The sequence below is a fragment of the Plecotus auritus genome (assembly GCF_963455305.1).
Source record: "Plecotus auritus genome assembly, chromosome: 5".
NCBI classification, from domain to species: Eukaryota; Metazoa; Chordata; class Mammalia; order Chiroptera; family Vespertilionidae; genus Plecotus; species Plecotus auritus.
In genome coordinates, this window is record NC_137776.1 from 175,892,142 (window position 1) to 175,919,337 (window position 27,196).

Sequence of the window (27,196 nt, forward strand, 5' to 3'; positions counted from 1 at the left end):
CGTTCCGGCCCAGCCCTGCAGGGAGAGGCTTGCATACACTAAATCCCATCTCCGAGGCTACTTTTTAAATTAAACGGGGATGAAGTCACGTGTGGGGGGAAGGTTAAAATGGATTCCCTTCGCTTGGCAAAAGCCAGAGCTGTTGAGAGGGATCCCTAGGAAAACAGCGCTTCAGCTGATGAAAAGTGTGGCCTGGGCTTCGGCTGGGGGAGCAGCTGGGCAGAGGGGAGCGGTGGGGCCTCCGCTACTCAGGAGGGAAGGAGGGAAGGCGAGGACCCACTGCCAGGCCCTGAGTGCAGTGGGCCCAGCAGGGCGCGTGTTGCCCCTTCACTCTCAGTCACTGCTGCTCGGCATTGGGAGAGCCACCGGAGAGAGGCTGGGAGGGGCTGGGTGCGAAGTGGCAAAACCCATTCCTTCATGCAAAAGCACTTACTGAGCACTTGCCGTGTGCCAAGCCCTTTCCAAGGAGTCCACCTGGGGCTGCCCAAATTCTCAGGGGCCCCGGGTTCTCAACCAGGGAGCTCAGGGAGGCAGAAGGAGAGAGAACTGTGATATTGTTGGTGGCAGGGGAAACAGGTGCTGATGACTCGGAAATTGGAGGACAGTCCTGGGCTAGCACCCCTTTTTACACCCAAGGAAATGGAGGCTCAAAAGCTATTGGAGGATTTGCTTGAGCTCACACGGCATGGAGGGAGCAGAGTCAGCGTTTGAACCCCGTTCTGATGGTCTTTGAAACCCTTTAACCATGATGCTTTGCTGCCTCCTGGGTTTGTGGGGGGGTCATTGGATGTTTTTAAGAAAGGAGAGATGTCATGGAAGTAAAAAGTGGAGGAAAAATTATTAACTTGGTGCGAGGTCTGAGGCCAGTTTGGGTGTAAATATCCGGAGGTGGGGTGCTGGCTCAGGAGCCCAGGTGCGAGGAGAAAGGGACCCAGGTTAGGGGGCTGGAGAGGTGGAGGAAGGTGAAGGTTGGTGCAACTTCCTGAAGGATCTGCTCAGGGGAATAAAGGGTGGGTTGTCAGAGCTGGGTGCTGAGGGCAAGGCCAGGTCTGCTGGCAGGTCGGTGGCTTTGAACATGCTGGATTTGAAGAGATGCCGCGTGTCCCCAGGCAGAGCTCCTGACAGCATTAGGGCCCTGGGGCCAGCCTGCGGGGTCTGCACCCTCGCTGTCCTCGCCACTAGTTCTGTGACCACACACTGTGTACTTAACCTCTTTGAGCCTCCGTGTTCTCTCTGGTGAGATGGAGAGCAATGATACCTGCTCTTCAGGATGCTGAAGATCCTATATAATAAAGAGGTAATATGTAAATTGACCCTCACAAAAGATGGCCGCCCCCATGTGGTCAAAGATGGCCACCACAAGATGGTCGGCAGAGGAGGGTAGTTGGGGGCAATCAGGCCAGCAGGGGAGGGCAGTTGGGGGTGACCAGGCCTGCAGGGGAGGGCAGTTGGGGGTGACCAAGCCAGCTGGGCAGGGCAGTTGGGCGTGACCAGGCCTGCAGGAGAGGGCAGTTGGGGGTGATCGGGCTGGCAGGGGAGCAGTTAGGTGTTGATCAGGCTGGCAGGGGAGTGGTTAGGAAATGATCAGTCTGGCAAGCAGAAGCGGTTAGGGGCAATCAGGCAGGCAGGCAGGTGAGCAGTAGGGAGCCAGCAGTCCTGGATTGTGAGAGGGATATCTGAATGCCCACTGGGATCGGGCCTAAACGAGCAGTCAGACATCCCTCGAGGGGTCCCAGATTGGAGAGGGTGCAGGCTGGGCTGAGGGACACATCCTACCCCAACCCCTGATCAGGCAGGCAAACAGTTGGGAGCCAGCAGTCCCAGATTGTGAGAGGGTGCAGGCTGGGCTGAGGAATACCCCCCTCTCCCCCCAGTGCATGAATTTTGTGCACCGGCCTCTAGTCCTATCTAATAAAGAGGGAATATGCTAATTAACCATCACTCCGTCACAAAGATGGCTGCACCCACAGCTGAGGCCAACTTCCCATAAGGAGCCTTAACAAGCAATCAGCAGGTACCTGAGGCTACGCCCTCCCCCGCCCCGGTGGGGCTTGACAGGGGACCTCAAGGTGCACTTCCTGTCCTGGTGCTGGGCTAGGGGACCTCAGGCTGCTCCCCCCGCCCCAGTGCCAGGCCAGGGGACCTCAGGCCGCACCCCCCACCAGGTGGGGCTTGACAGGGGACTTCAGGCCACACCCCCCACCAGCAGGGCTTGACAGGGGACCTCAAGGTGCACTTTCTGTCCTGGTGCTGGGCTAGGGGACCTCAGGCTGCTCCCCCCGCCCCAGTGCCAGGCTGGGGGACCTCAGGCCGCACCCCCCACCAGGTGGGGCTTGACAGGGGACTTCAGGCCACACCCCCCACCAGCAGGGCTTGACAGGGGACCTGAGGCTGTGCCCCCCTGCCTGGCGGGGTTTGACAGGGGACCTCAGGCCATGCCCCCCACCCAGCAGGGCTTGACAGGGAATCTCAGGCCATGTCCCACACCTGGTGGGGCTTGACAGGGGACCTCAGGGCACGCCCCCCACCCCAGTCTGGGCTGGGGGACCTCAGGCCATGCCCCCCGTCCTGGTGCCAGGCCAGGGGACCTAAGGCTACGTTCCCTGCCCTGCAGGGCTTGACAAGGGTGGGACTAGCCAGGTCTGGATCTATCCCAATGAGGGGGGGGGGCGGCCAGGTCTGGGTCTCATGCAATTTTGAGGCGCATGTGGGTGGACGGGGACTTGACTCTGGGTCCCGTGGTGTGCCCCAGACTCTGACAGGAGGAAGGTTTTCATATACATTTTACTAATTTTCTTTCATCTCTGACACTTCTATTATAGAGAAAGGGCAAATAGCAATATTAAATTATTTCCTCTAATTAAACCCCTTTTAATGTGCACGAATTTCGTGCACCGGGCCACTAGTATTAAATAAGAAAAAGAATATGTAAAGGGACAGAGAAGGTGCCTGGGACACAGTCAGCATCTGGGCAATCATGGTTTGAAATTTGGGACTCCAGGCTGGTGTGATGTGCTGGTCCCCCTGGGCTGCGGCAGAGCTAGGCGTGGAGGGGGGTGGGTGTCTGGCTTTTCATTCATTCGATGAATTTTCCTTCCCACTGTGTTCTGGGCCCTGGGGATACAGTGTGGAGAAGCTGACGGGAAAACCCACTGATAGCACAAGACTGAGCCCACACTCGACCAGGCAGCAGGAGCGGGTTGGTCTGGCTCACACGGCATCCCAGCAGGCCTTGCACTGACTAGGTGTGCAGCAGTGAGCGTTGCAGGATGGGCCGCGGAGGCAGGGGCGCACGGGGCCTCCTCTGCACCCATCAATGCTGGCACCGAGGGGCGCGGAAAGTCTGCCTTTGTAACCACTCTGTATTGGAAACTCCCCATCTGAGCTAGGGATGTTAAAGGACAGAAAACTGGGCACCAGGGTGTCGCTTCTCAGCCTTGACATCACATCTGTTTTCCTCCTTTTCTTCTTCCAAATTTCCATTTGACTCGCCTTCGCTAAATCCTGCTTTGAAAAATGCTGGGAAATCCACCTGGACCATCAGCAGGCAGGGGGCGGGGGGCGGGGGGAAGACAGAGCAGCCGCGAGCAACTGGAGTGACTGGCTTCCGAGGCTGCCCTTCAAGGCCTCGGTGGGAGTGACGCTGCGCAGCCCCTTCCCGGCCATGGGCCGCGGACCCCCCAGCATCACAGGAAGGGGAGCACCAACCCCCCCCCCCCCCCGTCCCCAAGTTCAAACAAGACACAAGTCTTCTCATGTGCCCATCTCACACCACAGCACCTGCCCACCAACCTCTGCTGTTTTTCGTCACATATTTCTCTTTATTGGAAGGTTAGGCGTTGGTTTTTTTGTTAATCCTTTCATTAAAAACGTGTGTTTTTGCGTTACAGAATATAACTCCCTGCGTGTTGTAGGAATCCCAGCAGTATGTTATTGCTTTAACGGGAGGCTGGCTTCCTCATTTACTGCCTGTTTCCTGGAGTAAATGAGAATGTGGGGTACATCTGGAGGTGATGTAAGAATGCGTCCTGAAGGTAAAGCTCTCGGCTGCGGGGCAGCGATGGAAGTGTGCCTTCACGCCTCTCGTTCCTCCTACCCCAGTCCCACCCACCCTGGTCCCTGAGGGGACTGCTGGTTTCTGGATAAGGGGACCCTTGGGAAGCTGGTGTAGACTCACCCCTCAAACCCTTGCTAGGTCAAGAGGAGGTGGCCCTTTCTGGTGACAGGAGCATGGGCTCAGGATCCGGATTGGAAGGTTGTCTGCCATTGACTTGCTGAGTATCCCTCAGGCATCCACACAACCTCTCTGAGCCTCAGTGACCTCCTCCTCAGCAGGCTGGCCAGCAGGAGAACTGGGATCAGGGCTCTGACGCCCCCGGCACGAGTCCGTGTCCTGCAAACAGCCCAGGTGACTGTGTTGTGTTGTGCTGTGGTCTTGGCAGGTCGGGGACCAGATTCTGGAGGTGAATGGGCGGAGCTTTCTCAACATCCTGCATGACGAGGCGGTCAGGCTGCTCAAGTCATCCCAGCACCTCATCCTGACGGTGAAGGACGTCGGGAGGCTGCCCCACGCCCGCACCACCGTGGACGAGACCAAGTGGATCGCCAGTTCCCGGATTGGGGACCCCGCCACGAACTCAGCAGGGTCAGGTCCTACTGCGTGCGCTGAGCCCAGGACCCCAGGGCCGTTCTGAGAGCCAATTGTGTCTCCTCCCGCCCTGCACCACGGCCCAGTCTGTAGAGATTGCACCAGTTCTCAGCCTGGGGCCCCTTTCATTCCCGAGCATGACCTTGGGCGCGTCCCTTCTCCTCTCCTGGCCCGTTTCCCAGGGAAAGCTGGACTGCACCGTGCAGCTCTCTCGTTCTTCGTTATTCTCTGGCGAGTCACGTACCTTATTTTGGGGCCCTTAGTTGTTTGTCTGAAAAGTGAGTCTTAAACCCTGCCCCTCTCCCAGGTCTGTGAGAATCTCAGGAGTTACCTGGGTGAAAGGGTCTCAAATGAGATGTCGTTGCTGGGTGGCTGAGCAGTTACCTGTCGGAATGTGTCACCTTTGGATTTCCATCCGAAGTCAGACTGGGTGGTGCCCCTCCCAGGCCAGGCACACCCAGAGCATCTCTCTCTCTCTCTCTCTCTCTCTCTCTCTCTCTCTGTCTCCCTTCTCTCTCTCTCTCTCTTTCTCTCTCTTTCTCTTTCTCTCTCTCTCTCTCTCTCTCTCTCTCTCTCTCTCTGTCTCCCTTCTCTCTCTCTCTCTCTTTCTCTCTCTTTCTCTCTCTTTCTCTCTCTCTCTCTCTCTCTCTTTCTCTCTCTCTCCCTTCTCTCTCTCTCTCCCTTCTCTCTCTCTCCCTCCCTCCCTCCCTCCCTTTTCATCTACACAGTATTATAATTTTTTAAATTAGTTACAAACATTTACAAAGGTCCTAGGTTTCCCTTTAAAAAAAAAAAAAGATTTCTGGCTGCTTCTTAAAAATCCAGAATTCTGGCCCCTTCTTTTTTTTTCATGAAAATGTGTGGGAACTGAGTTGCAGCTGAGTTGCATCTCCAATGCTCTGGTTCGCCCCACCCCCTTCCTAGGATTGGCCTGATCCCGAGGCCACGGGTCAGTTGCCCCTTATTCTCTCCTCTCCTGCCTGGACTGTAGGTGCCAGAAATCCACCTTGCCTGGTTTTAGAATTGCTGTCCACGTGGCTTGACTGGGAGGCTGGGAACCGCCCATGTGCTCAGGGGTTCACGTTCCATTGAGAAGCCCCAGTGAGTGGAGGCCGCAGTTCTCGCAAAGCTTTGCTCACCCCGCTGCAGACCAACCCTTCCCTTGCCTGTGCCCGTCTGAACTGCTCAGACGTGCGGCTGACCATGCTTGTCTCTCTCCATAGGTTTCCCGGGGATCCCACCACAGAAGGAGCAGACAAGGTAGGGTGCTCTCTGTCCCCAGGCGTCCTTGGCTTCTTAGCTCTGGACCTGGCATGTGTGCCAGCGACTCACACCCACGAGCTCATTCATTTGGGCAGTCTGTCTGTCCATCTTCCATCCCACACATGCCTGTGAGTGCCTTTAGGATCTGGGCACCCCTGGACACCATCCCGGACACGGGGGTTAACAGCCATGAACAGAACAGATCAGGTCCCTGCCCTCAAGGAGGTCACCCCCCAGTGAAGGAGACACACGTAAAATCCAAAACAAACTACGCCCATATCCAATCACAGAAGATGCTCACTGCCATCAAGACAAGGTGCTGGGTGTTACGAGAGGATGACAGATGGGACACCTGATTTAAACGGAAAGGCTGTCTCAAGTAGGGACAGGCGTATTTAGGCTGTGAACGGAATGTCAGATAGGAGTGAGTGAGAGCCAAATCTGGTGCAGGAGGCGGGGGGCGGGGGGACTGACCTAGTCAGAGGCCACAGCCCCTGCCAGAGCCCCAGGCAGGCAGAGGGTGTGGCTTGTTGGAAGAAGGGAGAGCCTGGGAGTGCAGTGAGCAAAGGGGAGTGGGGACAGCATGACCGCAGGTGGGGTGGCCAGGTCACACAGGGTTTGGCTTCTCACCTAAAATGATGGGATGCCATTGAAGGGCTTAAGGAGGGAGCAAAATGAGGAGATCCGTGTTTTTACAAGGTCATTTCAGCTGCTCTGTGTGGTGACAGAGAGAGGCAGAGGGAGACCGGTGGCATCCTAGACGCTGATGATGGTAGAGACAGTGGTGGGAAGGGCTGGAGTGTGTGTGTGCCATCTAAGTGTAGTTTGGAAATAAAGTTACTATTATCCCCAATTTAATAAGGAAGAGATTGAGACCTAGAGGAATAAGTGGGAACCCTAATAATATTGCTTCCCTCTGAATGGTCGCGAGGATCTGATCATACATGTAAAAGTGCCATGTAAGACATAAAACTGCAACTGCAGGAGGCCACGGGCACTCAGCATGTATCGTTAACGTGTCCTGCAGGTTAGTTGGGGTGGGGAGGGAGATGGAGGGGGGAGGCAGGGGACGAGACCATGGAGGGACCGACCTCATCCCCTGGCAGTGTGGTCGCGGCTTGGCCTGGCCACCGGCTCCGGGGCAGCTCCATCTTCCTGTCTTTCAGCTGGGATTTTACAAGGGGCCGGCCGGCTCCCAGGTGACCCTGAGCAGCCTGGGCAACCAGACGCGCGTGCTGCTGGAGGAGCAGGCGCGGCACCTGCTGAACGAGCAGGAGCGCGCCACCATGGCCTACTACCTGGAGGAGTACCGCAGCGGCAGCGTCTCCGTGGAGGCCCTCGTCATGGCCCTGTTCGAGCTGCTCAACACCCACGCCAAGGTGGCCTGCACCCCTCCTTGGGCAAGGGAGAGGCTGGCGGGGGGCTGCTGGGGCCTGGCTGCAGCTCCAAGGGCTCTGCATCCTTCCCTGCCTCCCGGGGTCCCCCCGCCTTTACTAAGAACCCACAGGAGTCAGGCCTAACTGAACCCTGGGCAGAGACTGGTGACCAAGATGGGCCCCTGCCCAGGAAGCCCAGACTCCTGGGGAGACAGTCAACTAAAGTCTCCTGTGATCGGGGCCCTGACTAACTAACACAGTGGCTTTTAACGCACATTTGTATTTTCTGGATTGCTTTTAAAAAGCAATGCTGGGCCCTGGCCCGTGTCCTAAGTGGTTGGAGCGTTGTCCTGCACACTGAAGGGTCGCAGGTTTAATACCCAGTCAAGGGCATGTACCTGGGTTGTGGATTCCCACCCTGTTTGCCCCCCCTTCCCCCCGCCCCCGTTCTGGGCACACGCCAGAGGCAACCAATCAATGTGTTATCTCTCTCGCTTCAATGTCTCTCTCTCTCCCCCTTCTTCTACTGTCTCTGAAAAAGCAATGGGAAAGATATCCGTGGGTGAGGATTTAAGAAAAAAGCAACGCTTGGGCCCCAGCCTGGCCTGGCTTACTCTGCATGCACATCTGTGGGTGGGCGTGGGCCACCTGCAGTTCTTACAAGCCCGGTGCCTGCCGTGCTGCCGGCTTTGAGAACCCGCTCGGGTGGAAGTCAGAGGTCCCGAGGCTGCACGAAGGAAGAAGTGAGGAACCCACTGGGAGTGGTTGCATTTGGAGAGACCTCACAGAGGCAGTGCAGTTCGGAGAGAAGTGGGGTGCGGGGCTTCCGGTGTGTTCCGGTTGCAGTCATGCATGCTAAGGTGCCAGGGAGGAGGGGCCAGAGGATGCTGGCCCAGCACCAGGCCAAGGTGTTTGGACTTTCTCCTGAGAGCAGTGGGGAGCCACTGAGGGTTGAGGAAGGGAGGCCAGTAGTCAAGGTTGCATGCAGGTCATTTGGGGTAGCAGGAGCCATCCCACCTGCTGGTGGGGCTCCCTGCTGAGTGCCCCACTTGTCCCTGCCTCCAGTTCTCACTCCTCTCCGAGGTGAGAGGCACCATTTCCCCCCAAGACCTGGACCGCTTTGATCACCTGGTGCTGAGGAGGGAGATCGAGTCGATGAAGGCGCGGCAGCCCCCCGGCCCTGGGCCCGGCGACACCTACTCCATGGTCTCCTACAGTGACACAGGCTCATCCACAGGCAGCCACGGCACCTCCACCACCGTCAGCTCGGCCAGGGTGAGTGTCCCTGCCCCGTCCCTGGCACAGTGGCCAGAGGGAAAGTAAAGATACAGTCAGCCCTCCGTACCCATGGGTTTCCCATCTGTGGATTCATCCGGACATAGATGGAAAATAATTTGGAAACAGAAATCCTAAAAAGCCCCCAAATGCAAAACTTGACTCTGCCATGCATCAAGCACTAGGCTGGGTTCGTGTGAATGAAGTGATGCCTAGGCTCACTCTGTGGTAAGCCTATACCCTTTCATATAAGGGACTTGAGCATCCAAGGATTTGGTATCCATGTGGGATCCTGCAACCAGTCCCCCCACGGATACTGAGGGGCGACTGTACTGGCTTTGGAGTGAGACCCATCGGGTTCAAATCCTAGCACCACCACTTACCAGCTCTCTGCCTGCCTTTCTGAGCCTCAGTTTCTTCACCTGTAAAAACCTCATCATAGTCGAGGGCCTGCTGCGTGCCAACCACCGGCTCTAGGAGAGAAGAGTTATGGCCCTGGCTCATGGGGCTCACAGTCCGGGGGTTTGGGCTGGAGGAGAAAGAAAAGATCAAAGGCAATGAGACAGGTAGGAAACACAATGATAATCCCAGGGAGGCTCCATGAGAAACTGAGGGGGGCACTCACAGCAGAGGTGTGGTGATTTGGGTTTTCCCCAAGACACACCCTGTTGTCATGAAGCCCCACACCCAGCCTGATTTTCTCCTACACTCTCCACCCCCCCTCTCCCCCCAAGAGCATGTGGTCCATCTCAGGGCGCGGTTCTGCCCCCAAGATGCTTGGAGGCAAATTCATCCCAGGAGGCCTAGCAAGGAATGGGCAGAGGCAGTGGATTGCTGTCCATTGCAGGGAAAATCCTGTCACTGCTGTCCCTGTCGGGGTGAGCGGGAGAGCCAGGAGGGAGGTTGGGAGATCTGACTGGGCTCCATACTCTCCTTTCCTGTCTGGTTCATTCCTCACCGTGGAAAGGGAGGGGATGGTTGAGTTGCCTAAGCATATTGTTCCCAGACGGCGAAATGGCAACTCTCGCAGGTAGAGTCTCAATTAGACTTGGGACATTGTCCTGCTGCAGGAGCTGGAGCCCTGAGGGCGCAGTGATGTGCAGGGCTGTGGACACAGGTGGTTAGTGGGCACAGAGGGGCCTGCAGCCACCGGGAAGCAGCCTGCAGTGGGCATACCTTCCCCTTGCAGATCCCAGCTCCCAGCTCAGCCTGGCTTTTTTTTTTTTTTTTTTTTTTTTAGCTCTGGGTGAACTTCTACTCCTCTGCCCCCTACCCCTACCACTGAGTCACCTTCATCCCCAGGGGTCCTTAGCCCTTCCTGGGGTGACCCCAGAAGCTGCTGTGCATCCCTGTAGGCTGTGGATGTGGCTTCTGGGAGGTGATATCACGCTTTGGGATGAGCAGGTTACTCGGGGGCAGGGAGGAGCTGTCCCCACCTGCGTACACTCTCTGATGTGCCCTGATGATGTCCACGTGAGGCTTCAGGGTACCGAGTCACTGCTCTAAAACCCGAGGTCGGGGGGATTGCAGGCTCCAATTCTGGGGTGCTGGGATTGGGTGTGTTCTAGCCTGGGAGGCAGAAGATTTAGGTTTAGCTCTGGTTTCTCTGGGCCTCAGTTTCCCCTGTGTAAAATGGTCTGAGGTTGTTGCTGGCGCTGGCCACAGTAGCCCGAGGCCCTGAGGGCAGATTAGGCTTCGGGACTCAGAGGAGCCAGGGTGACTATTTTGCTTGGGAAGGGTTTTGGGCTAGGGTCCCAGCCCCAGCTCAGCATTGGCTGGCAGTGACCTTGTCCCAGCCCAGAAAAGTGCTGCCCTTGGCCAGTCTAAGCCACAGATGTGGCAGTTCACCCTGCCCTGCCAGAGAGACCCTGCAGATGGGGGCATCCTGGTGAAGGCAGACTTCAGAAAGGCCATGGGATGACTTTGAGCGGGAAGCTTTGGGGGAACAGATGGAAGGGGTCCCCAAGCTTCTGAGATTTGAGTAGCTATGGAAGTCTGTGACCCACCAGGGAGCACATGCATGTCAGATTAAGACTAACCAAGGCCAGAGTGAGCTATCAGAGATGAATTCTTCTTTATTTTTTATTTTTATTTTTTAATTGAGCTTTGAGAGAGGAAGGGAGAGGGATGGAGAGATAGAAATATAGATGAGAGAAACATTGATGGTCTGCCTCCTGCACGCCCCCTACTGGGGATCAAGCCTGCAACCTGGGCACCTGCCCTGACCAGAATGGAGCTGGGGACCTCTTGGTTCATGGGTCAGTGCTGAACCACTGAGCCGCACCGCCCGGTTCAGAGATGGATTCTAAAGGAAGATGGCCCAGGCAGGAGAGGCAGCGTGGAAAGGTCACTTCACCCCTCAGTGCCTCAGTTCTCTCCTTGCCTTGGAGCTGCTTTCCCCAGCTGCTGGAGGATGCAGTGATGAGCACCTCCCTGCTAGAGCCAGCACCCCAGAGATGCTGCCCACAGCCCGAGGGCAGGTGAAGCCTCGGTTCTTTCCGCCCTTTCCCAACCTGGCTGGGAAGACCCCCCCCTGAGGATTTGCACCCGGGGCCTTGCAGACACATGGAGGCTTACGGAAAGCTCTGGGCTCGGGATCTGCCACACCCTCTCTAATCTGCATCCCACCCAGGGGCCCTCCACATGCACGGCCAGGGCTCCTTTTCTCAGACTCTGAGCTTTCCTGCTGCACAGGCTTCGGCCTCCTGGAAATCCAGCTTTCCTCTGATCAAGTCTTTTGAACAGGGTCCTCCTTCGGGCTCTCCCTCTCATTAGCAGGTGTGACCTTGAACAAGTCACTTCCCTTCTCGAGCCTCCGTTTTTTTCCATCTGCCAAATGGGAATAATGACCGCAGCACCACCTGCTGGAAAGTCCCAGGATTGCCCCAAGGTGAATGACCATCTCCTGAAGGTCCTTCTCGAGGACAAGTGTCATTTCTGTAGAGCAGTGAGGTTTCCTTCAAGCAGGCAGTTAGAATGAATGTAGCAACAGTGCCTTTTCTTCCCCATCCTTCTATTATGTCTGTCCAGAGCCTTCAAAGTAAAAAAGGAGAATTGTGTTTATTTTGCCTGTGTGTGAGTGTGTGTGTGTGTGTGCATGCCTGCACGGGTTTGGGGGTTTTTCTGTGCCCACCCCACCCCTAATATTTATTTGATATATTTTTCTTTTTGCCTTTTGCCCATCCTTTCTCCCCAGGAGCGGCTGCTGTGGCTTATAGACCTGATGGAGGTACCGTCCATTCGGCTGGGTGGGGCTTTGGGAGTCCCTTAGTTGGGGCAGAGGTAGAGGGGCTGTGGCCCTTCCCACCTGCCACCCCCTTATGTCTGCACTCAGCCCCAGAGGGCTCTGGGGTTCTTCTTGGTGCTCGCTCTCTCTCCCCAGGTTTTCTCAGGCTCTGCCATTCCCTGCTGTGTGACCTCAGGAAGTGGTTTCACCTCTCTGAGCTCAGCTTTAGGATATGTAAAATGAGGTGGTAATCTCTGTGCTGTGCAGCTGTGGAGAGTCCTCTTGGTCTTTCATATGTCAGATACTCTGTCGGCTTGGATGTTCTCCTTCCCACTTTACACGGCCTGGCTGCCTCCTGTGTGTCCTTTGGCCCTTAGTTCACCTGCCACCTCTTCTGAGTAGACTTCCCTGATTCTCTCCAGACTTTTAGCCTCTGGTTCCTCCAGCACCCTGGACTTCCCTTTGTCCTGGCTCTTGTCTCATTATATTCTAACTAGAGACCCAGTGCACGGATTCGTGCACATTGAAAGTAAATTAATTAGAAGGTGGCTGGCGGGGCAGGACTGGGCAAGATGGGCCAGACACACCCTGGAGCCAACCTTCCATGGTCCCTCCTGGCCCGGCTGCACCTGGGGCAGTGCCAGGGCTCAAAGGGCGTCTGCAGAGTGAGTGGGGTCCCTCCGGCAGGTGAGGTCCCTCGGCCTGGCCTGCGAGGATCCAAAACCGGCAGTCCAACATCACCCCGGGGTCCTGGAGTGCAAGAGGGCACTCTGCAAAGTTGCTGTCGCTCAGCAGCTCCTACGTTAAGCATCTGCCCCCTGGAGGTCATTGCACATCATGGCTACCGAACAGTTGGTGGTGGTTGGTCGGCTGGTTGATGGTTGCTTAGGCTTTTATACACATAGATAATCTGTACCAGCCTGGCCTGTTACCCACCTTGATCTTGGGCTGCTTGAAGGTGGCGACTGTATCCCTGGTGCTTAACACAGAGCCTGGCCCATACTTGGGGCCTTTCTTAATAAGAGTAGCTGGCATTTGTCGAGAGTTCTCCACTGGCATCATGCTTTCCAGTCATATCTTCTTTGGCCCTCCCAGTAACTAGTAGACACTGCTACGATCTCCATTTTACAGAGAAGCTCCGAGAGGAGAAGCGACTTGCTCCATGCTGCTCAGCGTTGCTCAGCCAGTGAGCGGTAGAGTCAGGATTCACCCCGGGCCTGCTGGCCTCTGAGCTGCTGCTGTTAACCCCTGTGGCCTGGCTGTGATGCCTCCCTGGAGGAGCCCACCAGCTGCTTGTTAACATTATCCATCTGTCTGTCTGTCAGTCTGTCTGTCTGTCTCTTCTCCCTCCCTCCTCCTCTTCCTCTGTTCTGTTAACAGTGCTGACTGGGTGCTCGCTATGTGCTGTACATAGTTATAGGTGCTGGAATACAGTACAAACAACAAAGAAATCCTTTCCACAGTGGAATTTGGGGTCATGCTGGGGTGTAAGCGAGATAACAACTGAAACACACAGTAGAAGTGGTAAACGTGCTAAGGGGAGAAATAGGCAGGAAGGGGGTTTGGGACGGGGTTCGGTGACCAGAAAGGGACACCTGAGTACCTACGGGGAAGGGGTGGGGGAGATATCCATGCCCATCGCCCCCTGCTGGGAAGAGCACTTCAAACAGAGGGAACAGCGGGTGCTCCCTGAGGCAGGAGCGGGCCTGGAGTGTCCGAGCAAAGTCCAGGGGGCCACGAGGCTGGAGCAGGGTGCGTGCAGGGAAGGGCCGTGGCAAATCGGTGCTGAGGACTGGACGTTGACTTTGACTCTGAGATGGGAGCCACTGGCAGACACGTGGAGGCTGACATGGTCTGGCTTAGCTTGAACAAGATGCCTCTGATTGCTGAGAATAGACGAGGGTCACCGAGAACAGGTTCAGTCCCGGGAAGGGCCTGGGAGGTTGTGCAGCTGCTAAGGGGTGTGATGCCTGAGCTGCTAAGGGGTGTGATGCCGAGCTCTGCAGGCACCAGCTCTCTCTGCGGCCTGGCTAGTCCTGGCCTTGGTGTCCTGGGAACCCCCTCCTTCCACACACGGCAGGGTTCGGACTGGGCACCTCCTGCTGCCTGTGTGTGGAGCCACGGGACAGAAACGCCTCCTCCTGGAAGTCCTCCTGCAGGAGCACAGAGCACCAGCCCCATCCTGGGTGTCAGGAGCCCCACAGCCCCTCTGCTCTGTCCCTGCCATGCAGTGTGCCCTTTACCCACTGTCGGCCTCAGTCTCATCTGTTTGACCAAGGCAGACACCCCCACCCCAAGGCTCCTCTATCTCAGATTCCTCTCTCTGTTGGGAGATGCTGGGAAACACTCGAGGGGAGGCACAGAAAGGAATGGCAACTCTGTATTCCCACCACGTTTCTGTGCATTCGGACAAGGGCTGCAGTATTACTCCAGAGACTGAGCCTGAAAAATAATGTATACTCACCACTGAGTAAGTGCCAGGCCCTGGTCTGCAACAATGCCATGTATCAGTGAGTTTTGGCTGAAGCGATGCTGAGTAACAACCCTCCAATCTGGATGAACAACTGCCTAAAACATTTCCTTCTTACGGCCCAAGTCCCTGACCTCATGAAGCTCACATTAATACCTCCATTTATATGCCTGTCAGGTGCTTCAGCCTCTTCCGGAGTTTGTCTCCCCAGGTAGGCAGGGAGAGGTGGTGGGGTTCAGGGACCACATCTTTCTCCTGCCTGTGTCCCCAGTGCCAGCCCAGGGCCTGGCACAGAGTGGGAGCCCAGGAAATGTGGAGCAGACACTGAAATGAAACCACACTCCCGGCCACTCAGGATTCTCTTCTAACATTCCGGCCTCCTAAACATTCCTCCCTTGTCATAGGAAAATGTCCTTCGCCTGGCACTCGGACAGGCAGGGTGGCAGGCGACTGGCTCTCGGTGACCCAGATGCCCCAGACGGTTGCCCCAAATGGAGCCAGTTTCCATTCCGCCCGGATCCCCTGGCTCATGCTGCCCGCTGATCAATCCCAGGTCAGACGTGGCTCCCTCTGCAGCCTTTTCCCTCAACCACAAGCAGTCGATCAATGGAAACCAGATGCAGCCCTCCCCCATCGACAGACTGTGTTTATTTCCCACGTGCCTAGTAGAGACGCGGCCCTGGGAATTTCTGCTGCCTCCGAACAGTGTCGTTCTTCTCCCATCGAAGTCGGCCTGCAGAGCCGAGGCAAGAATGGCGGCCTGCGCGGCAGTTCCGAGTTCTTCATCTCGTGCAAGCAGGCCGGGCAGAGGCCTTCAGGGCATGGGATCTGCAATCCCACACGTGGCTCTCCTGGCCAGCAGCGTCACCTTGGGCAGGTGGCGTCAGCTTTGGGAGCCTCAGTTTCCACATGTGTACACTCGGCTGAAAGCCCAGATCTCTGTGGGCTGTCCTGAGGATTCAGCGAGATCAGGAATGGACTTGCAGGCGTGGAGTTCATGGAAGTTGTTTTATTGATACTCTAAAGGCCGGCAAAGGCCACTGCAGAGGAAAAGGGTTATAGAGGTCACGGCCAGCCTGGCACACATGGAGCAGATGCCATTGGGAGTGTGGGGCGCAGCTGGGACTTGCACCAGCCTTAACCAGACCCCCTTTTCCCCTGGATTTGAGAGGTTTTGCACACCCAGCCTCTGCCTGGAAGGGGCTCCCTGGGCCTGCCTAAGGATGCGCGGGTGAGCCCCTACCTCTAAAGGCCTTACTGCCCTTCTCCCCCTGCAGGAAGGTGAGAAGGGGGTGCAGGGGTGGCTGTCAGCCTTTTGCTGCATCAGCGTCCTTGCTCATGGCCTCCATGCCCCTCCTCATCCCGGCTAAGGAGGGTGGAGAAGCTCGGGCCTGTCTCAGACCCCGGGGAGAGGAGAAGAAACCCACCTATTTACTCACTCAGCAGGCTTCTGTGAGCGCTTCCTGCATGCCAGACTCTGAGCCGGGCACTGTAGCCGTGAGCAAGACACCGCGCCTGCCCTCCTGAAGCTTAGCACGTCCACAGGGGAGGCAGCCTCAAACCATCTACAGAATTCACACTCCGATCAGTGGTGGAAGGTGGTGTGAGAGCCTGAGATGGGGGCCCTGACCACCCTGGGGCATCATGGGTCGACCACTGAGCCCCACCCGCCAGGCTCTTTTTTCTCTTATTCCCACTCCTCCCTCTCTGGTTCCCCTGTGACCTTGAGAAGCCTTTGTGACTTAGTGCTCAGCTTTTCCACCCGCCTCAGGCTCTCCCTGTGCATTTTGGGGCAGACGTGGGGGAGCCTGTGGTCCTGGCATCAGAGTAAAGCAGCACGAAGAACAAAGGGCTGAAAATAGCACCTTTATATAAGAGCCCCCCATTGTAAGGGGGGGAAGGAGGCCTAGAAGACAGGGAACTGGGCTGGAGGGAAGGGAGGCGAGGGAGGGGCCTCATTTTGCTGAGGTGGCACCGGGGCCATGCGCACCTCCATTTCCAGGATCAGGAGTCCACCTGGCAGAGGCTGGCACAGGCGCGTGCCCTTATCACTTCATTTCATTTTGTCCCCACAGTTCCTTCAAACCAGACTCCTGGGATATCCTGGCCCTGATGGGGCCAACTCAGACACAATGGTGTTTGGGTTTTTTTTTCTCTCTGAAAGGAAGGGAATTTTTGGAACCGCCACAGATTGGAGGCCGAAAGAGATGGGGCAGCAGGTGCTGAGGGCATCCTGGCCCTTGTGGGAAGCAGTCTGGATAACAGACGTGAAATAAGATTCAGCTTCCTGCCCCATCCTGGCTGTGTGACCTTGGGCAGGTGGCCTTGCTTCTCTGAGCCTCAGGCACCTCCGATTGGAATGGGTGAAAGATCCCCTAGGTCTAGTCCTTCAGCTGGGCACTGGCCTCAGTGGGTGCAGGAGAAAAGGGGCCCCAAGAAGCTGGGGGGGGGGGCGCGTTGGCCAAGATGCTCATGCCGACTCCCTGTGAGCTCTGACCTTGATCCTCCTCTCGAAGCCTCTTCCCCAGGCGTTTCTGCTGATGCATCCCCGGGCTCTTAGCCTGCTGTCGGCAGCTATTTCAGATGCACAAGGAACATGGCTCGGGGACTCGGGGCTCCTGAGCGTCTGGATTCGGCAGATGGAGTCTGGCAGGGCAGGGCTCCGACCCGTCTGCCATTTGCTCCACTCCGGCCTCCCTCCCAGGGCTGGCCATTTGTCCTGCTCCTCCCTCCCCTTCCACCTCCCATCCCTGCCTTCAGTCTTGCACCAGGATCCCATTAATAGCAGAGAATGGCTGAGACCAGGGCCAACAATGGCTGTGCTCTCTCTCGGTCCAGAGAGAGCCACTCCTGGGGCCCTCTAGTTCCTACAGTATCCAGTTCTGGGTCAGGTGACAGCTGCATGGGCTTTGGGGTCCCCCTGACCCGGGTTAGAAAACTGATCTTCTGTAAAACGGCTGTGTCACCTTGGACAAGCCACCGCCCTCTCTGGACTTACGTCTAGAAGGTGTGAGCTGGGGAAATCTCAGTGCCTGTCTCACACTGAGAATCTAATGAGATCATGTAGGTGAAGCGCCCAGTAACTGAAGTGCCTGGCACACAGTAGGTCCTCCAGCTTGTAGTTCTCTGATCTCCTTCTCAGAGAAAGTCACGCCTTCCCTGTATGCTCAGCACACATGCTTGTTCTCAGGCTCTGGGTCCTTCCCCCTCTCACGGGCCCTTTTCCAACTGCCAGCCCCACCGTGGATCCTGAACAAGAATTTTGGAGCAGCTACTGTGTGTGTGGCCCTCTGCTTGGTGTTGGGGACGCAGTGGCCCACTCATCTTTTATCTCCACGGCCTTCTGCATAAGTCAGGGCTGCCTGATAAATACTTGTTGACTGACTAAGTAACGGCTGCAAGTTCCGAATGTATCAGAACAGGAGAGAATCCTGAGTCCTGGTCCCACCAGGACTGTCACCTGAGTCTTCAGGGTGGCTGCAGGTTGAATCCGGGGGCAGGTGACAGTGCTACATTGGATGGGGGGGGGGGAGCCTCTTGTCTTGGCGGTAGGCGTGTCCCAGGCTTCTGACACTCTTCATGTCTCCTGCTGATGTCAGGATTGTGACTGCCAACCCTCGGGAAGTCATTGCACGTACCCCGCCCCACCTCGCCATTCACCTTAACTGGGGCTGTGGTGCCCACTGGACTGTTTCCAGGGAGCACTGGACGCGTTAATTCCGGCGTTGGGCGGGGGTTGTGCGGGAGGCTGCAGGTTTCTTCCCGTCGAGGTGTTCCTGTGGGGCCAGGGCACGTTCTGCAGCGATTCAGTTTCTGAGGCACATTTGCAAGATCTCAGACTTCTGGGGCAACAGCCGTCTCCCCTTGTATATTGTGCCAGGCTCTGTTCCGCACGTTTTTTAGGTGTGACTGTATCGACCCCATGAGGGAGGGGCTGCTGTGACCCAGTTGTACAGATGAGGAAACTGAGGCACAGAGCAGTTCAGTGATTTGCCCACCACCAGTCAGCTGAAGCGGCAGAGCTGGGTGTGATCTCGAAGAAGCCAGAGCCGGTGTCACTAGTCCGTGGGTGAGAGAGCCACCTCATCACTCCACGTCCCCGGGGAACCCCCAACTGTCCTGGCATCGCTGAGGCTGTCAGCAGCATCTTCCTGGGAGGCGGTGTGCAGGGGACGGGGCTGGAGAGAGCAGGCGCCCGTCAGGGGAGCCTCAGCTTTACTGGGAAATGGGGCAGTTGTTCCAGCCTGATTTTGCACGAGAGGCATCATGGGACCAGATGAGGAGCCCTGGGGGAGAGAGGCTCAGAGCCAGGAGGGCCGAGCATCTTGTCCATTGGTGGGTTCCCGTGATGGGCCTCCGTGATCGTGTGCCCTGGCCCACCCAGAATGCTCAAAGCTTCGGGAGGATCCCTGGAGATGGGGATCGGTGAGGATGACCCAGCAGCCTCTGCCCCAGGAGGTGTGGAGTCGGGCGCCTTCCATCCCCTCCACTGCCCTCACCCTCATCCAAGCCACTGTGCATGCTCCCCATGGTGACAGCGGTAGCCACCTCACTCCATTCTCTGCCTGCTTGGGCCTCCTCCCCGTGACAGCCAGAGCAATGGCTGATTCATTTACTCCTCAGACCACTTGTGGATGCATTCATTTGCTTAATAAATATTTATCAAGCAGCCACTGTCCTGAACACTGAGGACAGAGTAGGGACCAGGTAGTTACAAATCCTGCCTCTTAGGAGTTTTTATCCTACTGATAAACAATAAGCACATGAATAGTATAACATCAGGTGGTGATCAGTCTTACATAGAAAAACAGGGCCAGGGGTTAGAGTGGGGCGCGCGTGTGTGTGTGTGTGTGTGTGTGTGTGTGTGTGGTGGGGCGGGTCAGGGTGCTGTTTTAGACAGGCTGGTCCAGGAAGGCCTCGCTGAGTCAGAACTCAATGAAGTGAGGGAAGGAGCCAGGAGCCCTGTGGGCAGAGGGAGCAGTGAGTGCAAAGGCCCTGAGGCAGGACCGTTCCATCCTGTTGGGGGCGGAGGAGCAGGATGAGTGCAGAGTTTGGAGTTTCCTCCCAGCAGGAAGGAAAGGCCTGAAGGGTTATGAGCTGGGAGGGACATTATCTGACTTGTGTTTCAAAGATTACATCTTGGCCGCTGGGTGAAGAATAGTGGTCAGTGCAAAGGAGAAAAATTAAGCAGGGTGGGGGTGGGGCTTGTGGTTTTCGGTGGGAGGTGGTATTTCAGTAAGGTCTTAAAGGAGGTGAGCAGGTTGAGCGTGCTTTGTGAATAGAAGAACGAACGTTCCAAGCAGAAGGAACAGCTGTATGGAGGCCCGACATGCCTGCATTGTCCCAGTGGCTTGAGAGAAATCGTGCAAAGGGGAACTTCACAGAAGGCAAACTTGACCTGTGTCTCCCTGGCAACCCACTGCCCTCAGGTCCAAGTAGCTCCGTGCTTGACTCCTGTGGAACCGCTGGAAGATTCTCAAACATCCTCTATCTGCTTTATGTATGACCTACCCTCTGGAACACCCATCTTTCCCTCCTTTGCCCAGCTTACCCACAAGACTCAGCTTTCATCCGTGCTCACTCCTCCAGGAAGCCTTCCCTGATAACCCCTCCCCCGCTGCATTATATGCCTGTGCTTCCTCACTCTGTGCACAGTGTCCTCTGTGCTTGCTTGTGTCAGCCCCGCTGTCTTTAAGCAGCTGAAGGCACGGGTCATGTCTAACTTCCTCTGTGTCCCGGGCCCTGTCTGTATGGAGCATGGAGATGGCTGGGTCAGTATTGATCTCTGCACTTGAGACTTGAGCTTGGAGTTGGTCATGGAGGCTTTGCCACCCTGGGTTCTGTGAGGTGGAGAAGTGGCTCCTACAGCCGTCAGGAGAGCCCAGTTTAGAGAGGTGCACTGCTCGGCCTCCCAGGAAAGGCCTGGAGAGGGCCTTTGGGCAGCTCAGTGTCGCTGGAGAGAGCATGAGGCTTCTTCTGGCGAGTTAGGGAAGGAAGGAGGAAACGGGCATTTTTGCAAAGTAACATCCATTGAAACCTTAACCACCCCGAGCTGTTGGAACCATTAAAATTAGAAGAGGGAGGGAGGGAGGGAGAGAGGGGTGAGTAGGTGGGAGTGGCGGGGGAGAGACTTTCCCCATCCACCTCTCTTTTGCATCTTGCCACTTGCACACCTGCCTGGGATTGTGAGGGAGCCATAGAGAGAAGCCTTGGTTTGGAGGTGCTGAACTTCAGGAATTCCCAGTAAAGGTCAGAGCCACCCCACAGCATCTCCAGGTTGTTCCGGGGAGGCCTGGAGATAGCAAGTCTCAAAGGAAGATAGATTTTTAAATGACTAGCAAGGAAATTGACATTAACTTTAATGCATAGAATAAGTCCCAGTGGAGGGGGCCCCGTCAGGAGCCACATAAACCACGTGGAGGTGGCGCAGGGGCCGTAGACCTGGAGCCTAGAGAGCAAACTGCTTTCCCCCTCGGTTTGTGTTTGCTCACAGCGTTTCCTTCTCCATTTCCAGAACACGCTGGACCTGGAGGAGACTGGCCAGGCTGTCCAGGGCAATATGAACGCCCTCCCGGATGTTTCCCTGGTAAGAGGCTCCCTGGCCCTTTCCGTGTGTTGCCCTCCATCGTCTGTGTGGGCCCTGGGGGCTGGCTTCTTGGGAAAAGCCAGCGGGGAGGACGGAGGACTGGGCTGTTCAGACGCAGTCCCAGGCCTGTGCACAGTGTCCCCCTCCCCTCTCCGGCGCCACCTGGACGGCTCCATCCGGGCGTTTTAGGGGGGCGGTGGGGCTGTTTGCTTGCCCGGTTGGTGTCCCTTTGGCTGCGTTGTCTGAACGTTCTCATAGCAAACACTGAAACATGGAGCGCGTGGCGAGAACACCCTGAAGAGGTCATGTGACTGGGATGGGAATGGAAGTTAAACATGACCTTTTGCCCAGGTGCACACAGCAGCAGTCTAGATCAGTGGTGGGCAAACTCATTAGTCAACAGAGCCAAATATCAACAGTACAACATTGAAATTTCTTTTGAGAGCCACATTTTTTAAACTTAAACTTCTTCTAACGCCACTTCTTCAAAATAGACTCGCCCAGGCCGTGGTATTTTGTGGAAGAGCCACACTCAAGGGGCCAAAGAGCCGCATGTGGCTTGTGAGCTGCAGTTTGCCGACCACTGGTCTAGATCACTCTGTGATTCTGACCCAAATAACTCTTGAATGGCTTGGGCTCTGGAGCCAGACTGCCTGGGTGCAGATACCACCTCTGCCACTGACTGAGTGACTCCAGGCAAGTTTCTTGGCCGCTCTGTGCCTCGCTTTTCCCACCTGTAAAATGGGGTAAGAAGGTGTAGCCAACCCGTAAGTCTGCGGCGACGGGTAAACTAGTTACTGTAGGGAAAGCTTTGGAACAGGGCCCGTGCCGCCGTAGAGCTATAGTGTCGGATATTGGCACAGGCGGAGGGGGAAGAGTAATGACAGTATCCATCGCTGCCACTCACCCAGCACCTGCTGGGCGGCAGGCACCTTGCTAACCCATTCTTCGCCTTCCCCCCACACCCCACAGCTCTGCCCAGGGGTGCGCTCCGAGAGGCGCAGTGCCCTGCCCAGGACCACACAGCACCCAGCCCCTGTCTGTCTGCCTGCCTCCTGTCCACACTCTCTGCCTCCAGTCCTGTCATGCCTCCCCTCCCATCTCTAGTTGCTAAAACAATCTCCTTAAAAGAAAAGCCAGAGAAATGCCTTTATTGTTTTTCTACCCTTCGCATCCCGGCTTTAATGATGTCTCGTTCCCTGTGACAAGCCCTGGCTGATGCCAAGGACTTCAATTCCCAAAGGTAACGGTGCCGTCCCCAGAGACGCAGCCAGGATCCCCATGCTTATCAGCTGCCGAGATGCTGGGAGAAGTTTTCCACTCGGTGTTGCATTATTCAGCGCAGTGTGGCCAAGAGCTGATAGAGCTGGGACGGAATTCCAGCCGCGCCGGGCCCATTCGGCCGTCCGATCTCCCCTCTTCCAGCCGCAATGGGCTCTGACTCCTTCTACTCCTGCTGGGTCTTTTGGCAGGATGAAGTCAAGTCCACGGCCGAGGGGCTGCCTGGCTACAAGCTGCCTCCTCCCCCGCCACCTCTCGCCCAGCCGAAGAAGCTCGGAAGTCAGGACCAAAAGCCACCTTCCTCCGCCTCTTCCCACTCGGGCATAGTCTTCTCCGCTCCGCAGAACCGCAGCCCGCCGGCTGGCACCGCCCCCGCCCCAGAGGCCCCCTCAGCGCAGGACTCGCCCTCCTCCCCGATCTACGCCTCCATCTCCCCTGCCAACCCTGGCGCCAAGCGGCCGCTGGATGCCCACCTGGCCCTGGTCAACCAGCACCCCATTGGCCCCTTCCCACGGGTCCAGTCGCCCCCGCACCTGAGAAGTCCCCCCGCAGAGACCATGCTGGCTGGGGGCTGCCTCCCACCACCCTCCCCCTCGGGGCGCCCAGACCAGACAGGCACAAACCAGCACTATGTCATGGTGGAGGTACACCGCCCGGACAGCGAGCCTGACGTGAACGAAGTGAGGGCGCTGCCCCAGGCTCGCAGTGAGTACCAGCAGACACTGGGGGCTGGGCTCGGGGGCCCGCTGTGTGATCTTGGGGGGTTCATCCTCTCTGGGTTGATCTGCCCACCAGCACAGTGAAGGTAAACAGGTGCTCACCCAGCGAGGGGTCTCCTAGCCCAGGTGTTCCCCCCAGGGTGAGGGTGGCTGGGGAACAGGGTCCTGTGCCCACACTGAGGGGCTTTGGAGTCAGACACATGAGTGTGAGTCCTGGCTCTGCCGTGTACGGGCTGTGTGACTGTGGGCCCGCTCCTGTGCCTCTCTGAGCCGCTTCCCCATCCTCGAATGGAGGCGACAGTGACAGCCCTGCCAGGCTGCTGTGAAGGTTGGGCTCCCCCTCCTAAGCCTCCAACCCCATCACCTTGCATCCACCTACCAGCCTGCCCAGAGACTGAGCTTGTTGAGGGCAGGGGTGGCCCCTGAGATCCTTGTCCCTCAGGACTTGGCACGGAGAAGGTACTGGGGGAAGGTGGGCCCCTGGAGGTCTCCTGACTTGGGGATGCAGGGTCAGAGTGCAGAATGGACCTACCAGGAACCCAGGAAGCCAGCCCCAGGCTGCAGCCCGGGAGTTTCCAGAGGGTGTCAGCCAGCCAAGAAGGTGGAGGGGCTGGGTGGGAGCCTGAGCCCTGGGCAGGCTCCCCTCCTCCTGCAGAGTTGGGCACATTTTGTTGAATTCTGCTGCCATCTTGTGGTTAAAGTGATTTGTGGCGGGGTGGGGGGTGGCCTGTGGCCTGGAAGGTGGTGGACCTGTCAGGGGACCCTTACTGAGTGTCAGCTGTATGCCATGCAGTGCGCAGACTAGGATGCAGAGTGCAGGGTCCCTGTGTGCAGTGGCTTGGTGAGGGGGGGCCACTGAGGGAGAGCAGGCGGGATGTGGTGAGAAACCTGAGCTGTCATACTTGGATCACTGCTGCGAGACCTGGCACTGAGCTGGACACGCATGATAATAAGGGCTAACCATTATACAGTACTGTCTGTGCGCTGGACACTGTTCTAGGGACTTGGCCTATATTAGCAACTCATCTAATCACCCCCAACAGTCCTGTGAGGCTGGTACTGTTATTATCCCTATTTTATAGATGAAGTGGCACAGAAGTAATTGTGGAGTCAGGCAGTCTAGCACAAGTCTGCTCTCTTGACTGCTTCACTCTGTACATCATATCTATTGGTCTTTATGGTAACCCCACTGGAGAGGCGTCATTGCTTCTGATTAGAACAAGGACATGGAGGCTCAGAGAGGCTATATAACTTGCCCAGCATTGCACAGCTGGTCAGAGGGAATTCCTGTCCAACCTGCCAGACTTAAGAGTGTGTGTACTTAATGTAGGGTCTCGGACTCAGGGACTAGGCCATCACACACATGGTGAAGCTGATGGAGTTGACCGGTGAACCAGGGGGGCATGTGTCCACACTCAGCTCAGGCCAGTTGGGGTCGTGCAGGGGTAGAGAACAGGCATAGAAGAACTTGCTTTTTTTTTTTTTTTTTCTTAAGAAGCTAGAAATTTAAATTTTATGTGAGATCTCCTAAGTTCAATGTGTTGATCCACCATTAAAAATTGACAGCATTGTATGTGTTTAAAAAAACAACAACCCCACATCTGTGGGCTGGGTTGCTTCCTGATCTCTGTTCTAATCATTATACCAGGGCCAGACATCCTGGAAGTGGCAGCCTTGGGGCCAGGCCCAGCTGGAAGGGCAGGTCTCAGTGGGTAAAAAGGGTGGTGCCCTCCAGCTATCCCCAACCGCCTAGTCTTTGCCCAGAGAATCCCCCAAGCCTTCCAGTCTGCACCTTCATCACCTCCTCCAGGAAGCCCTCCCTGATCCCAACTGTATAAATCACACTCTCCTCCTGTTCCCCCCTCCCAGCAGCCTCCACACTCTCTCAGCTCTCAGACAGTGGGCAGACTCTGAGTGAGGACAGTGGTGTGGACGCTGGCGAGGTAGAGGCCAGCGCCCCTGGTCGAGGCAGACAGATGGCGTCCACCAAGAGCAGGAGTAGCAAGGAGCCACCTCGGAACGAGAGGAGCACAGAGGGGGCAACCAAACCGGTGAGTGAGGAGGAGGGGGTCACAGAGGGTGAGGGGAAGAACAGGAAGTCCCTGACCAGGGTTCAGCTTGTCAAGTGACCACAGGGAATGGAGCGAGCCCCTCACTGGAAGGGTGTGGGCACTGGAAAGGGTAACCGGAGGCCTAGTTCAAGTCCTTCCTTTGCTGTGACAGTGAGCCGTGAGGCTGATCTTGAGAATCTTAAAGCTCAGTCCTGACATGGTGAGGTGGCTCAGGGGGAAGGGGAGGGGGGGGCGGGGGGAGAGCGCAGACCTGTATTGAGTCCTGGTGCCACCACCAGGCAGCCTTGGCCGCCCCTTAACTTCCCGAGCCTCAGGGATTTTTGTAGCAATTAGGAGCTGAGAACACCAAGTGCTTAGCTTGCTGCCTGGCATGTTGGAGGCTCCCAGCACAGGCTGGCGTCTGCGCCCTGCTGACCTAAAGCTGTCATGCCCAGGCCTAGACACTGAGAAGGCTTTTGTCACTGGTCTCCTTCATACCCACAGCCTGGACTCTTGGAGCCCACATCCACCCTGGTCCGAGTGAAGAAAAGTGCGGCCACCCTGGGCATCGCCATCGAGGGTGGCGCCAACACCCGCCAGCCCCTGCCCAGGATCGTCACTATTCAGGTACTTCCCCAGGGGCCCCTCTGACTATCTCCCCCTACCCCTGGGAGTTTTTTCTCAGCATCCCAGGGTTGTGCCACCCCTGCAGGTGACCCAACACTGAAGGGCGGACCCAGGCTCATACGACCTTTGCTCTCCCTGAGCCTAAGTTTCCTAATCAGTGCCATGGACACCCAGTGGTAGCTGCCAGGTTGGCAATGTCAGGTCTGACCCTGTGGGTAGCCAGAGCCAGGCCAGCCTAGTCCTCAGGTGCCCTACGTGCCTCCGACCTATGTCTCACCCCACAGCGAGGTGGCTCGGCCCACAACTGTGGGCAGCTGAAGGTGGGCCACGTGATCCTGGAGGTGAATGGGCTGACGCTGCGGGGCAAGGAGCACCGGGAAGCTGCGCGCATCATCGCAGAGGCCTTCAAGACCAAGGAGTGTGACTACATCGACTTTCTGGTCACCGAATTCAATGTGATGCTCTAGGGGCCGAGGCCTGAGGGCCTCCCACCGCTGCCCCGCCCCTGGCCCGGTCCCTCTTCCCTCCTGGCACTGCTACGCTCCCTGAGGGGCCAGGGCTGCATGGCCAGGGCAGCAGGAAGACACCCCCACTCCTTCCGGGCCCGCGGGACCAGAACCGGGAGAGGAGGGCCAGGCGAAGCAAACAGAAGGTCAGGTCAGGTCAGGATCTGGTGCCGTGCACGGGACACAAGTAGGCACTCACTACAAGTGTGGCTTTCAGGAAGGGGAGAAAGGAAAGGGAAGGACACAGTGTCTTGGCACGTCCACCTGAGGTCTGCCAGGGCCTGCTCTGGGTTGACTGGGGGGCACTGTGCCCCTGGCCACCTAGGACCTGGCCATCCCCAGAAGCCTTGGCTTTGTCTAGAGTGAGGTCACATGAGAATTCATGGACATGGCCCCCAGCCCAGGGGCATCTTGCAGGACCTTTAGTGCCACAAATAAGCATCAAGCACCCCATTCCTCCTAGCTCCTGTCCCCCATGGTATTTATTATTTATTTCCCTCTCCACACCCTGGGGACCCAAGACCCCAGCTTCCCACCACACCCCCCTGCCTATCCCAGAGGCCTTGCAGGTGACCAGCAACGTCAGTGTATTTATATACAGAGCTTATGACTTTAATTTTTCAATAAAGAGATCTGAACAAGGTTAGGGTCCAGTGTGCTGTGTCCTGCCTGTGTGACTGGGGTCTTGGTTGCTCAATGTAGAGATGGGGGTAGGGCAGTTGGAGGCATCAGAGCACCAGACATCACCACCCTTCCCCCCCCCCCCCCCCCTCCGCTCCCATCGGAAGTTCAGGGGCACTTGAAACCACACCTGCATGTTGGAACACCCTACCTAAAGGTTACTTACAGATAACACTTTTAGATTAAAAGGCACGGGTATGTCATGGGGCAGAATACACAATGTGCGTGGATGTTTTAAATTACAGAGAGGTGGCCCACCTTATGGCAGGTCCCAGAAGCTGCCTCTGAGGTGAGGATTTGTATGCAAGTGATTCATTAAGGAAGGGAGAGGCAGTGAAGGAGTGGGGGCTCAGGAGGGGAAGGGGAGCAGCCAAGCCTGGGAGGGGACACCAGAGTGTAAGTTATACCTAGAGTTGTCCCCCCTCAGGGCCGGGGGACAGGGCTTTCGTGCTCTCAGCCTTTGATCAAGGCCTGGGGGAGAGGGGAG

At 56.8% G+C, this 27,196-nt stretch overlaps 1 protein-coding gene across 6 annotated transcripts in view; it reads left to right on the forward strand.

The window, feature by feature from the left end:
- The window catches only part of WHRN (whirlin), a 66,843-nt gene extending 40,163 nt beyond the window's left edge, over nt 1-26,680 (forward strand). Inside the window, exons 4-14 of one of the 6 annotated variants that reach the window (XM_080667814.1) lie at nt 4,443-4,645; nt 5,872-5,908; nt 7,078-7,290; nt 7,829-7,849; nt 8,353-8,562; nt 11,759-11,791; nt 20,773-20,844; nt 22,317-22,830; nt 24,714-24,895; nt 25,400-25,522; nt 25,807-26,680. In XM_080667814.1, the coding sequence (XP_080523940.1) occupies nt 4,443-4,645; nt 5,872-5,908; nt 7,078-7,290; nt 7,829-7,849; nt 8,353-8,562; nt 11,759-11,791; nt 20,773-20,844; nt 22,317-22,830; nt 24,714-24,895; nt 25,400-25,522; nt 25,807-25,989 (1,791 nt within the window). In that variant the 3' untranslated portion in view covers nt 25,990-26,680. The remainder of the gene's footprint in view (nt 1-4,442; nt 4,646-5,871; nt 5,909-7,077; nt 7,291-7,828; nt 7,850-8,352; nt 8,563-11,758; nt 11,792-20,772; nt 20,845-22,316; nt 22,831-24,713; nt 24,896-25,399; nt 25,523-25,806) is intronic. The other 5 variants (XM_080667815.1, XM_080667817.1, XM_080667816.1 and 2 more) reach the window with 5 other exon arrangements.
- Nucleotides 26,681-27,196: the final 516 nt, after the last annotated feature.